Source organism: Neoarius graeffei, chromosome 27, assembly GCF_027579695.1.
Source record: "Neoarius graeffei isolate fNeoGra1 chromosome 27, fNeoGra1.pri, whole genome shotgun sequence".
Taxonomy (NCBI): Eukaryota; Metazoa; Chordata; class Actinopteri; order Siluriformes; family Ariidae; genus Neoarius; species Neoarius graeffei.
The window spans coordinates 43,508,151-43,522,398 of NC_083595.1; the positions used below are offsets into that span (position 1 = coordinate 43,508,151).

At 40.5% G+C, this 14,248-nt stretch overlaps 1 protein-coding gene across 1 annotated transcript in view; it reads left to right on the forward strand.

Moving 5' to 3' along the window:
- Positions 1-12,213, forward strand: part of slc9a5 (solute carrier family 9 member A5) — a 75,137-nt gene extending 62,924 nt beyond the window's left edge. Inside the window, exons 11-16 of the mRNA XM_060912076.1 lie at positions 459-550; positions 688-814; positions 1,800-1,949; positions 7,318-7,390; positions 9,673-9,804; positions 11,574-12,213. Of these exons, the coding sequence (XP_060768059.1) occupies positions 459-550; positions 688-814; positions 1,800-1,949; positions 7,318-7,390; positions 9,673-9,804; positions 11,574-12,088 (1,089 nt within the window). The 3' untranslated portion in view covers positions 12,089-12,213. The remainder of the gene's footprint in view (positions 1-458; positions 551-687; positions 815-1,799; positions 1,950-7,317; positions 7,391-9,672; positions 9,805-11,573) is intronic.
- The last annotated feature ends 2,035 nt before the right edge of the window (positions 12,214-14,248 follow it).

Genomic DNA, 14,248 nt, shown 5'->3' on the forward strand with positions numbered 1-14,248 from the left:
TCTGGTGACTACATGGCTCAGGAAATCATTTCAGTCTTTGTGGAAAAGCACTTTATTCATGCTTGCATGCAACAAACCTCAGATTTATTTATTTCTCGTGCTTGCTTGCTCGTGGAAAGCTTGTTTATGAGTTTGTAGTGGTATTATTAGATCTTGTATATTATTGTCTGTGATCTCCATGTTTCTGAGCGCAGTTAATTTGTGTGTTGAGAGAAGACAGAGACGCACAATGATTTAAAATGCTTTAGTCCTGTCCAGGGTGATTAGCTAGTCATATACCAGGACTGAGTGATCTTTCGTGATTATTATTATTCCTGCCATCTCCGTGATCAGTCCAGTTCAGCAAGAGACTACGACTGTAAACTATAAGGGACTATAAACTTTACAAACCTGTACACACAGAATAAATGTTCATAACCAACATATTTGATTGATTATTGTATCACTTCCTGTGTCAGGGTGGAAACGTTTTGACCTCTGCTCGACTCTCACTCCCCTCTATGGCCAGCAGAACGTCCTTTCCAGAGGTGACCAACGTTACCAACTACCTGTGAGTGCAAGCTAAACGCTTATGTGTGCGTAGCAGTGTGGATTGAGAGAGTAATAATAATATTTTGAGTAAAAACAGCAAAAATGTTCTTGATATTGATGTGTGTGTGTGCGTGTGTGTGTGCATTGTGTTTCCAGGAGAGAGAATGGTAGTGGGGTGTGTCTGGATCTTCAGGTGATTGACACAAACCCTGGTGCAAAGGTTGAAGAAGAAACAGAAACACATCATGTACTGGCTGGGAATCTGTACAAACCCAGGAGACGGGTACACACACACACACACACACACACACTAATCCTCTTTGTATTAGGAAACTTTCTTCAGTATACAGCAAGCCTTTCTTGAATCTTACAGTATAAGGTTATGACGTAATGATATTTTAGTACATACTGTATGTAGTGTATTACACGCCCAATAGCTTGAGATTTAGCCACAAAAAAGAGTGGCTCAGATTTTTTTTTTTTTACTTTTACAAAATGAAGAAGGGGCGGCACGGTGGTGTAGTGGTTGGCGCTGTCGCCTCACAGCAAGAAGGTCCGGGTTCGAGCCCCGTAGCCGCCGAGGGCCTTTCTGTGCGGAGTTTGCATGTTGTCCGTGTGGGTTTCCTCCGGGTGCTCCGGTTTCCCCCACAGTCCAAAGACATGCAGGTTAGGTTAACTGGTGACTCTAAATTGACCGTAGGTGTGAATGTGAGTGTGAATGGTTGTCTGTGTCTATGTGTCAGCCCTGCGATGATCTGGCGACTTGTCCAGGGTGTACCCCGCCTTTCGCCCGTATAATGAGATAATGAGATGAGATGAGACAAAATGAAGAAATTATCTGTCACCTAATATAACTTTTAAGATAAGTACTTTTTTAAAAAATATTTAATCAGTAAAATGATGCATAACCATAAATTACACTAATTTATTCAGAGGCATCGCTCATCAAGTAGCACAAGGGTCAAAAGTTTCAGAAATGAGTATTATGATTAAAGAGTATGATAAAAGCAACTAAAAGTCAGCTATCGTCAAATATGGCACTTTTAATTTTGGCTAATATATAAATATTAACAGTATAGAGAAATCAACACGGCGTAGGAAGAATTATTAATTATACAAAGAAGTAAAATCATAAGGTCTGTATAGAACAGGTGTCTTTCATGTCTCATTGAACTAAAACTTGTGTCATGCTGTTGGATGCAATATTGGATTGTATACAAATTCTGGACTTAGAACCGACTGTAATCCTTCTCTCTGTCGTCCTGCAGTATCAGTCTCACTACAGTCGACACTTCATGACGGCAGGCGATCAGGAGAGGCAGGACCGGGAGGTGTTCCAGAGAAACATGCGCAGCCGCCTGGAGTCCTTCAAATCCACCCAGTACAAACGACACAAGAAGGACCGCAGCCAGAAAAAGGCAAGAGCTCAGCATCACTTCAGCCATCTGCTTCTGCTCTTACTGTGCAGGGTCAGAAGCACAGGCACAGGGCTGAAGCTCTTTAGTCACGCCTGGCACAGGGCGACATGGTGTTAAAGAGGAAAAGGTGTGTGTGAGAGAGAGAGAGAGAGAGAGAGAGAGAGAGAGGTTAGCCTGTGCATTACATTTAGTGTGTTTGATAATGATCTGCCATACATGGCCCTTATTCAGCAAGTTGTGTGTATCTTTATGAAACACATCTAAGCTGCACCCGATGAAGGTTCAAGATTTGAACTTTGTTCACCTCTATTTATAAATCAAGCTTTATTTTAAAACATAGCGATTAATAAAATTCTCATGCCACATAAATTTGGAAAACAGTTCCGTTTTAAAAATAAAAAAACAAGCTAATTATGCTTCCATAACTATCTGTGTGCATAGATAGATAGATTGATTTATTTACTTTATTGATCCCAAGCTGGGAAATTATGTTACAGCAGCAAGTTATCAGACATGCAAAAAGAAAAAGACACGCTGTACAATTAAGTTATTCCACAAAATCGAGTCGTACATGAGCTGATAGTTGATGAGGTGCGTAGCACCAAGTTGTCTATAAGCCATGTACGACAAGATTGAGTGGAATAACTGTTTTATTATATCCACGTTCATTGGATTTTGAAAAAACGCATTTTTATTTTTTGCAAATTTGATAAATAAAAACTTTACACAAAACTCCCGACAAAATAATTTCCGCTTAGAATGTAAACAAGCCGGCGAAATGACAGGAGCAATTTGTGAAAAATGCAATAATAATAATTCTTGAAAAATAAAAAATATATATGTTCTTACCATCAAATACTTTCACTCCTTATTTTGTTGCTTTTTTTTGTGTGTATTTTTTGGGGTTTTGTTTTCGAGTAGAGTTTTTATTTCATCCTCGGTAGGTTCAGAAACACGGTTCGCTATTTTGTTTTACTCTACTCACGGTATATGAGCTGATAGCCTAGTAGTAGAGTAGCCAATCAGAGCGCGCAATTGCTCATATCCAGTGATAGAATAACATAAATTGTTTTTTTCGCGGCCCAAATCCTGCGCTCTGATTGGCTGGTGAGCGGGTCTGTATCCTACGGTACGGACCCCGGTTACAGACCTCTGGCGACTCACTTGTTCGCAACAACAACAAACATAGTAGAATTTTTTGTCAACATTTATCTTTTTTTATAAGATTTATTTATAAGATTATCAAAAATCTTATACATTTTTGCCAGCATTTCTCAGGAGAATAGCATTAATTTGACAGCATGGATAGCGATAACGACAGTGTTCACAGCGAACGCGAGTTTTACTACCCTGAGGAAGAAGAAATAAAAGAAAACATTTCAGGAGAAAGCTGAAAACCTGTAACTGTTGCTAACGCCGAGCAAAAACATGGCTGAATCCTGAAAGACTCCTATTTGTATAAATAGGGGACTACATAGGCAGCAAAATGTAGTTTTTTTCCTGCCATGGAAGTGCACTTGTATACCGAGGAGGAAGCCATTTGCATTACAGCCGTGAATGAGGATTCAAAATGGCGGCTCGGCTCAGTTTTCTCTTTCGGGCGCTCTCGTTTTCCGTTAGAATTTGGTAAAGAAAAAAATAAATATATTATTTACCAGCTTAAGGTCGGTCCGTATGGTGAAATACCGTGACCTCGGCCTTGAATACTGACCTCGGCCCAGAGGGCCTCGCTCAGTACTTTCAAAACCTCGGTCACGGTATTTCACGATACGGACCTCCCAGCTGGTAAATAACATATATACAGTATACTGCAGAATTTGGGGGGGGGAGATCCCAAGAACAAGCCGACTATACAATATGCAGATAAAAATGTAACGATTAAAAAACATTATATATAATTTGATTTTTTTTTATGCTTAGTACATGTGAATGTGCATTAATAGTGCTAAAAACAAGAATCGTGATCAATGAAGATAAAAACTTTGTAAACATGGCAGTATTGAACGGAAGATAAATAAAAACAAACTCTCATGGTGCAAGTAATGCCAACATCAACCTGTGATGTCAGTTATTAGATTCAGTTATTATATATTTATTGAGTTTTGATTTCATGTGCCTTTCTTATGACATTCATGACTATATCAAAAATAATGTTTTGCCTGAAGCACCCTCGGCAACCAGCGCCTCAATTTCAGCATGCATTCATTTTTCTATTTTCATGATTTAATTCTTTACTTAGAGCTTGGATAAATGTTTGCTTTCCTTTTATTGACTCACTGCCACAACACCTGCCCAAATTAGGCCGTGTTTGATTTAAATTATACAACCCCGAGTCCAAAAATTTAGGACAAAGTACAAATTGTAAATAAAAACGGAATGCAATAATTTACAAATCTCAAAAACTGATATTGTATTCACAATAGAACATAGACAACATATCAAATGTCGAAAGTGAGACATTTTGAAATTTCATGCCAAATATTGGCTCATTTGAAATTTCATGACAGCAACACATCTCAAAAAAGTTGGGACAGGGGCAATAAGAGGCTGGAAAGGTTAAAGGTACAAAAAAGGAACAGCTGGAGGACCAAATTGCAACTCATTAGGTCAATTGGCAATAGGTCATTAACATGACTGGGTATAAAAAGAGCATCTTGGAGTGGCAGCGGCTCTCAGAAGTAAAGATGGGAAGAGGATCACCAATCCCACTAATTCTGCGCCGACATAGTGGAGCAATATCAGAAAGGAGTTCGACAGTGTAAAATTGCAAAGAGTTTGAACATATCATCATCTACAGTGCATAATATCATCAAAAGATTCAGAGAATCTGGAAGAATCTCTGTGCGTAATGGTCAAGGCCGGAAAACCATACTGGGTGCCCGTGATCTTCGGGCCCTTAGACGGCACTGCATCACGTACAGGCATGCTTCTGTATTGGAAATCACAAAATGGGCTCAGGAATATTTCCAGAGAACATTATCTGTGAACACAATTCACCGTGCCATCCGCCGTTGCCAGTTAAAACTCGATAGTTCAAAGAAGAAGCCGTATCTAAACACGATCCAGAAGCGCAGACGTCTTCTCTGGGCCAAGGCTCATTTAAAATGGACTGTGGCAAAGTGGAAAACTGTTCTGTGGTCAGACGAATCAAAATTTGAAGTTCTTTATGGAAATCAGGGACGCCGTGTCATTCGGACTAAAGAGGAGAAGGACGACCCAAGTTGTTATCAGCGCTCAGTTCAGAAGCCTGCATCTCTGATGGTATGGGGTTGCATTACTGCGTGTGGCATGGGCAGCTTACACATCTGGAAAGACACCATCAATGCTGAAAGGTATATCCAGGTTCTAGAGCAACATATGCTCCCATCCAGACGACGTCTCTTTCAAGGAAGACCTTGCATTTTCCAACATGACAATGCCAAACCACATACTGCATCAATTACAGCATCATGGCTGCGTAGAAGAAGGGTCCGGGTACTGAACTGGCCAGCCTGCAGTCCAGATCTTTCACCCATAGAAAACATTTGGCGCATCATAAAACGGAAGATACGACAGAAAAGACCTAAGACAGTTGAGCAACTAGAATCCTACATTAGACAAGAACAGGTTAACATTCCTATCCCTAAACTTGAGCAACTTGTCTCCTCAGTCCCCAGACGTTTACAGACTGTTGTAAAGAGAAAAGGGGATGTCTCACAGTGGTAAACATGGCCTTGTCCCAACTTTTTTGAGATGTGTTGTCGTCATGAAATTTAAAATCACCTAATTTTTCTCTTTAAATGATACATTTTCTCAGTTTAAACACTTGATATGTCATCTATGTTCTATTCTGAATAAAATATGGAATTTTGAAACTTCCACGTCATTGCATTCCGTTTTTATTTACAATTTGTAGTTTGTCCCAACTTTTTTGGAATCGGGGTTGTATATATTTTAAGGTCAATTGGGGTGTGATGTATGCATATGACATTTAAACAAGGGAATAGTGGATGGGAGCTTGCGTTCATGCAGCTGAATCTGCTTCATCATCTGTGTTCAAATCACTGCTTGTTTTTATAAGTGGATTCATGTTATTTCTGGCGCTTAGATCTCTACTTTGTTTCTGGGCAACGTTGAATAAGGGCCATTATGTATTTGTGTAGTTGAATCAGTGAGGAAAAAGCAAGTGCATTAAGGAATGTTCTATCTTTACTCTTACATCAAGGCTGGTGTCATTTACCTCACAGAACATGAATAATAAAGCCTCCTCATCTATTAGTAGAGAAGGATTAAGCACAATACGAAACAAGTCATAACATGGTTTTTCTTCTTACCTGTTTCCTAGGAAACACGTTTTGTTTTTAAATGAACAGAAAAGCTGTCTGGGGAAAAAAATGAACTTTAATTTTTCCCTTCAGCTTATAATTAATAATTATTCGCTGAAGGGGGCGGCACAGTGGTGTAGTGGTTAGCGCTGTCGCCTCACAGCAAGAAGGTCCGGGTTCGATCCCTGTGGCCGGCGAGGGCCTTTCTGTGTGGAGTTTGCATGTTCTCCCCGTGTCCGCGTGGGTTTCCTCCGGGTGCTCCGGTTTCCCCCACAGTCCAAAGACATGCAGGTTAGGTTAACTGGTGACTCTAAATTGACCGTAGGTGTGAATGTGAGTGTGAATGGTTGTCTGTGTCTATGTGTTGGCCCTGTGATGACCTGGCGACTTGTCCAGGGTGTACCCCGCCTTTCGCCCGTAGTCAGCTGGGATAGGCTCCAGCTTGCCTGCGACCCTGTAGAACAGGATAAAGCGGCTAGAGATAATGAGATGAGATGAGATGAGATGAGATTCGCTGAAGGTGAAGTGAATATTGGTGAATAATAACCGAGACTCATTCACCGATATTCACTGAGCCTCAGGCGGATAATTGTTTTAGTATAAGCATACAGGTGATTATTTCAGAAAATAAAAAATCGTATTTAAAAAAATCATTTATTTCAAACTTCAAAATTGGCATGCAAATGTAATAAAGGTGCGACACAGGCTTATCTCCGCCAAGTCACATAAAATACTTTGTTTTAAAAAAGATAAAACAAACCACAATTCCACCTTACCTTTGAATAGTATTAGACAAAACTTCAGAGCATCTTTAGTGCTTTTAGGAACAGCATTTTCTTTCATCATTTGTAATTCTTCCTCACTTACGGTGACAAAGTGATTGGCCGCCATTCGCTCGAGGTGATTATCGAGAAATAGCCCGAATTTCTCGATCAGAGCGTGCACGATTTCCTGTGTATTTATACTCAATGGTTTTTAAAAATAATATCTGTATAAACTCTATAAAAAATATTAATTGATAGCTTTAATAATCTGTCACTTCAAAACCTTTCATCCTGTTACAGCGCAAAGGTTCAGATGCAAAGGAGCAAGAAACCATCGAAAAGCCCAGGAGAAATGTCAGCTGGCAAGACAAAGGTGCTCTACATGTTCTTGTTTCAAATCTTCAAGGATGTCACAAGTGCGCTAGAGTATGTGCAGTGGGGGAGTTTCATCATCATTGCTGTTTTCACCAAGCACGTGTTTGGAGAAAGATTATGGACAAGGATGAAGGTGTAATTAAACACCTAACACCGAAACGCCTAAGTTTCGTCTACATTATAAAGGAAGTGGGCCTAGTGTGGGTAGGGCTGAACAGTATGATGAGATAATGTATAATTTTGCAGAGAAACAGGATGTTTTCGACAAAATCAAGCAAAGTGCTTCTGAAACCGCTTGATATTCGTTATCTAGCCTTGAGGAGGTGAACACAGGGTCATAATAATATATAAAACCATTTTTTTGTCATTTACCTTCCTTTTCCTGGATAAATAATATTATTTTATAGATACAAGAATCACTACTGTTTTACTGGCATGCTGTTATCAAATCTAAACGTTTTTATATTTTCATCATGTAGCCTGGAAATTTGTCTTGATATGATATTTTTCTCATATGACCTACACTACCGTTCAAAAGTTTGGGGTCATGCAGACAATTTTGTGTTTTCCATGAAAAGTCACACTTTTATTTCCCACCATAAGTTGTAAAATGAATAGAAAATATAGTCAAGACATTTTTCTGGCCATTTTGAGCATTTAATCGACCCCACAAATGTGATGCTCCAGAAACTCAATCTGCTCAAAGGAAGGTCAGTTTTATAGCTTCTCTAAGGCCCTGTCCACACGGCAACGGATTCAGGTGACTCCGATACAATTGCTTATCGTTTAGGCCTGGCGTTCACACGGCACCGGCGTTTTGGGTGCCCAAAACGCAATCTTTTTGAGAACGGGTCCCAGAGTGGAAAGATCTGGCAACGTTGCCGTTGTGAAGTCGTCTGGATGAGTAGAACGGATTTGTTTACGATGACGTCACAACCACATGACTTTGAGTGCTTCACGCCGGGTAGAAGTGTAACGAACTCGATGCGAGTTGTCAACAAATCCTATAACTTGGTTCATGAAACCCGCTTACAAAATATTTTCACTGTGAATATTTATTGTGTAATGGTGCAAAGTGAGAGAGAGAGAGACTCTGCCCTTAGGGCAGAGTCAATCCCGCCAGCAAAAATAGGGAAAAAAAGGAGCGATCTCACCTCTTCAGATGTTGCTTTAAGTCCTACAATACATTCCTCAAAAAGGGCGTAGAAGAACAAATTAATCCATCAACGTGTAGCATTCAATTTATTCCGGACCATTAAAGACGCCGCCTTCCGCGTAGAATCATACGTCAGCCTCGCCGCCATATTGGATAGGTCAAAGCGGAGAATAAAGACTCATGTGCTGCATTTAACTGTACCAACAGGTTTACCGTCCAAACGAGATCACATGGGATTACCTTTCACAGGTGAGAAACAAATTAATCCATCAACATGTAGCATTCAATTTATTCCGGACCATTAAAGACGCCGCCTTCCGCGTAGAATCATACGTCATCCTCGCCGCCATATTGGATAGGTCAAAGCGGAGAATAAAGATTAGCTGCGTTTAACTGTACCAACAGGTTTGCCGTCCAAACGAGATCACATGGGATTACCTTTCACAGGTGAGACTGGAAAAATACTTTTCATTGTATTTGGTCATTATAATGTAATTTTACGAACAGATTTTCCTGACTTTGTGGCTAATATGAAGTCTCGCGCATAATAGTTTATGCGCATGCGTCCTTACTTCTTCTATTGTTCTGGTGTCTCCGAAGGGACCGTCTTACAGCGCCCCTAGTGGTGTGGCATGTGTATTGCATCGTTTTCAGCAAGCGTTGCGTTGCCATATGGACCTGATATTTTACTGATCATTGCCCATTTGGACGCGATATATTTTTAAATAACATCTCGTTGCCGTTGTCGTGTGGATGTAGCCTAAAGAGCTCAACTGTTTTCAGCTGTGCTAACATGATTGTACAAGGGTTTTCTAATCATCCATTAGCCTTCTGAGGCAATGAGCAAACACATTGTACCATTAGAACACTGGAGTGATAGTTGCTGGAAATGGGCCTCTATACACCTATGGAGATATTGCACCAAAAACCAGACATTTGCAACTAGAATAGTCATTTACCACATTAGCAATGTATAGAGTGGATTTCTGATTAGTTTAAAGTGATCTTCATTGAAAAGAACAGTGCTTTTCTTTCAAAAATAAGGACATTTCAAAGTGACCCCAAACTTTTAAATGGTAGTGTATATCCCTAACTGTAGCAACTTTATATATGTGTATGTATAGATCCTGTGGTAATGCCACTGGAGCCTGGGGATGAGAAGGCGGAGCATTCAGAGCCAGAGAAGGATGAGGATGTCGGGATAACCTTTGTGGCTCACAGAGGTTTCGAAACCCCAAAGGCGCGACCCAAATCAGGTAATGAAGGAAAACCCCAAAATACATAAGGAATAACAGACTGTGCTATTATGTGAAATTAGTGCACACTAGAAGGAGTGTGATGTCACCACCCCACAGAAGTGCTTTTTTTTTTCGTATAACAGCACGGTCTGGCGTGTGTTATTTTGCTTATACCACAGCGATCTGTCAAGGATTTCGTTTCATTTATGAATGCATGACACATCATGCTTTTTACTGGTTTATATTTAGATTAATGTTACGGAACATCCATTAGACAAGTAAGTTCCTGTTCTTACTATTAGCTCACTGGTTGTAGGGCGATGAGCTTTTGCCATCACGCAGCGTCCATCGGCTGTCCGTCCACAATTCACAAAAATTGCTGCTACTCCTTGAATTTTCAATGGATTTTGATTCTAATTGTTTTGTTTGGAAGATCTAATTGTTGTAATTGTTCTCATGTAGAGCAACTTAGCTAATCATGAACGAATCAGGTTTCTCGTGGTGCGGCCGTGTGAGCTACTGCAGTAAGTCAAGTCAAGTCAAATTTATTTCTATAGCGCTTTTAACTATAGACATTGTCGCAAAGCAGCTTTACAGAATTTTAGTGACTTTAAACATGAGCTAATTTTATCCCTAATCTATCCCCAATGAGCAGGCCTGTGGCGACGATGGCAAGGAAAAACTCCCTCAGACGACATGAGGAAGAAATCTCGAGAGGAACCAGACTCAAAAGGGAACCCATCCTCATTTGGGCGACAACAGACAACATGATTATAACATTAAGGGTTTTAACATGAAGTCAGTTTCGTTGATGTTATAAACTCTTTATTGATGGAAACTTGAGTGCAAAACTGTTCATGACAATCGCAGTCCTAAAGTTAGCAAGTCAACTGTAGTCCTCAGCCATAAGAGCATCGCTGTAGGCATTATAGCTGCCTCTCTCTCTCTCTCTCTCTCTCTCTCTCTCTGTCCTGAACACTTTCTTGTGTTTAGAAACTTTGCTAAGCACCACGACTCTTACAAAGCACTTACAACCGAGACTCCTTCCATAAATGTTAAAAAATTGTCTGCTAACAAAATACATCACCACATCAATTTGGCTGTATGTTTTATTTTGTTCAACAGTAACAAATCTTTAAATCTATTTATTATTCTTATCAGATTATAGCGCATCTGCTGCATAAGTCCCTGTGTGAAAGCTGTTACTATGGAAACAGTAACATATTAGAACAAGCGGATTGATGTTCCTCATGTCGTCTGAGGGAGTTTTTCCTTGCCACCGTCGCCACAGGCGTGCTCATTGGGGATAGATTAGGGATAAAATTAGCTCATATTTTAAGTCGTTCAAATTCTGTAAAGCTGCTTTGTGACAATGTCTATTAATAAAAGCGCTATAGAAATAAACTTGACTTGACTTGAACTTGACATGTTACCCTGTCGTTAATGTTACAGCCAGAACTACTTTCATTATTCACTAATAACATTATTTAGGAAAATAATGCACACCTTCAAACCGGTTGCATTTACGCATTCATCTTCGCTGTGATATACAGCAATCTAGTGTTGTAGCTTATCTTTATTCAAAAAATAAGACGATTTTAAGCCGATTATGTATTACGATTATGCAAAGCAACAAATCCTATAAAAATCGTCCACAAGCAACAGCGCTAGCAGTCGCTACGCGAGTGAATGTAAAGTAAAGGAAAACTTTTCGCTGTTCTGCACAAAAATGTCGAATGTCTGGGCTCGAATGAATCGTTTTCTTTTGCGTTTTTTTTCCTCCACAGACTCATCTGTCTTGGAGGTGTGTCAGAGCCCATCTGTCGCTCCCCCATCTCCCACGTGCGGAGAGAAAAACCTGCCCTGGAAGGAAGATGTGGACTCTCTGCCTCCATGTGTGTCCAGCGAGGCCACTAAAATCATCCCCATAGACCTGCAGCAGGCCTGGAACCAGAGCATCTCCTCACTGGAGAGCCTGGCCTCGCCTTCGGTCCTTCAGGAACCACAGCACCCGCATGTCAGCACCCTCTCCAGACTCTCCGCACCCACATGGCCTCCCACTTCGGCCCAGTTCCACTTCCCCCCCGGAGGCAAAGATGAAGAGGATGAGAACGCCCTCTCTCAGCAGCAACAGGAAATGCAGCCTCTCGTGTTGTCCAGGAGGCAGCCGCCCCATTCTCTCCCATCATCTGCCACACAACCTTCTGGGAAGAGGAGGAATCCATGTGTCTATCTGAGGAGTCTAGTAACAACACCACCGGCAAACAGTGTGCCACATAGCAGAAAACCAACACAGCTGTAGTTTCAGAGTTCCCGTCGCTCTTTCTTTAGCTATTTATATACCTGCTGCTTTCGAGGCCTCTGTTAAATCATGCTGCTGGCTAATACGCTAGCCTCATGCTGACTTTATTTCTTAGGAATATAAATTCCACCTTTACATTTTTAAAAAGTCAGCATTGAGGTGAAGGAAAGTTACGACTCTACAGGTCGGACCTTAGGAAATAATTTGCTGACTAGCAGCACCTGTGGTCTCAGTGCCTATACAAACAGGGAGGGCAGTTCCTCTTACATGGAAAAATCATTCCACGTTTTTTTTTTTGTGTGTGTGCGTGTGTGTTTTTCTTCTTTTTTTTTTGTGCGCTCCAAATGCTTGTCAAGATATTCGCACAGAATATATCTACGTAGACCACATTAACAGGGCCTGTTGGGTGTGTCGGTCTATCCCGTCTTTCATTTACAAGCCAAACTTGAAAAACCTTCGAAAAACACTTTGAAATTTCAAACGGAAAGAATGTCCGATTGTTATTTGGCCATGCCGTAACTGCTTAACTTTATTCTTCAACTCCGCCCAGTCATCCAAAAGCTAAACAAAAGTGAGAGAATAAGGGGTATTCAGTCCAGCCAAACCTCACTGTTAAGAGTCCAAATTCCACTTTCTGAATGACTCGTGGCTGAAAAGAGCAGTTCATTGTCCCTCAGCTCTGCTCAGAGACCGAAAGGAACCAGTGCTTCGAGTCACCGCATTCTCATTTGCTACGGGGCACAAATCCAGGCAGCTCAACATGCAATGCTGTCCACATACAACATGTATATAAAAATTGGATATAATGTACAGATAGTGCAAGCTTATAGGCGCCGTGGCTGTAGATGCACCTCATAAACACAGCGTGATCTCTTTAACATGACCAGGACTGCAAATTAGCATCACGATGCGATATAAGCATAGCATAGCACTTTCTACTGGATAACCCTGTTTTTATGTTTCATTCCATATCACTTCTATCGTATTTATTTGATGTTTTATCTCTTTGCGCTTACCGAAGAAGACTCATGTGAAATTGTCAAATGCACAGTGAGCAGTTGGAAGGACCAACATGTACGTATACTGTAGAATTTTAAAAAAAAAATCTAAATGAATGTCCTGTACACTCGCTCCGTGCGTTTGTGTGTTTAGTAATGATTGTCTCTTCACATGCTGTTGTGTGTTTTGTCTGTAATCACATACTGAAAATCCACTGTGTAGAAATGTCGGATAAATTCTAAAGTGTCTTATACGAGCATTTTATTGTAATCACACTCACAGTATACACATGCACATAGAAAGAGTTTAAAATATTTATTCATAAATGTATATTTATTTGAAATCGTGGCAATCTGGACTGCCAAAGAGACCTAAGCACATTAAACCTCTGTGTAGGAGATCCTATCCCTTTATGCTTGTTGATTGAAAGTAGTATTATATGCAAAGCTTATGATTTGCACCTCAAGATCAAAAGCCATGTAAAACCCACATTTGGTAATGTTTAAGCTGCTATCTGATTGTTTCTCCCCCCCCGTCTATTGTGTTATTCAGTGTGCTCTCAGAATATGTTGTGCCTTTAGAAAGAGTCTGGATTTTTCTGTGTAAGGGGCCTTGATATCTGTCGTGCCTGGCAAACAGTGAAGAGGGGTTAGTTGTTGTGCTATCTCACTTAACCTCGTCATGTTTGTCGGGTAGTTATCCTTATCACTTTGGGATTTTTTTTTTTTATTTACGTGTGAGATGTGTGGCTGTTTTATTGCACATTTGGAAATGTTTTAATACGATCTGCCCATTGGGTGTTCTTTTGAAATTAGACGAAATGTCTCTGTGCCAAATGTTAACCCTGGGTGGTGTCCAAGAGTGAAGCTAATAAAATAAAAAGCTTTCTTATGGTAATATCGGTGTCTTGTGTGTTTATTGAATATTTACAAAGAAGCGAAGCCAAAAATAGTGTATATTTTGTATGTGACTGTTTAAATGTCCTTTCCATCTTTCTCCTGACATCATTAAACAGGGCTCAGCTGGTCTCTCTGTTACTTCAGAGGTCCAGGAGGCCCAGTGAGGGGCACTCCAGTGAATAATGAAGTGATCGTTCTCCTTCAAACTCTCACAGTCCCTGTGGTGCAGGTAGGGCTTTCCTTTACTGCCCCTTGTTGCATT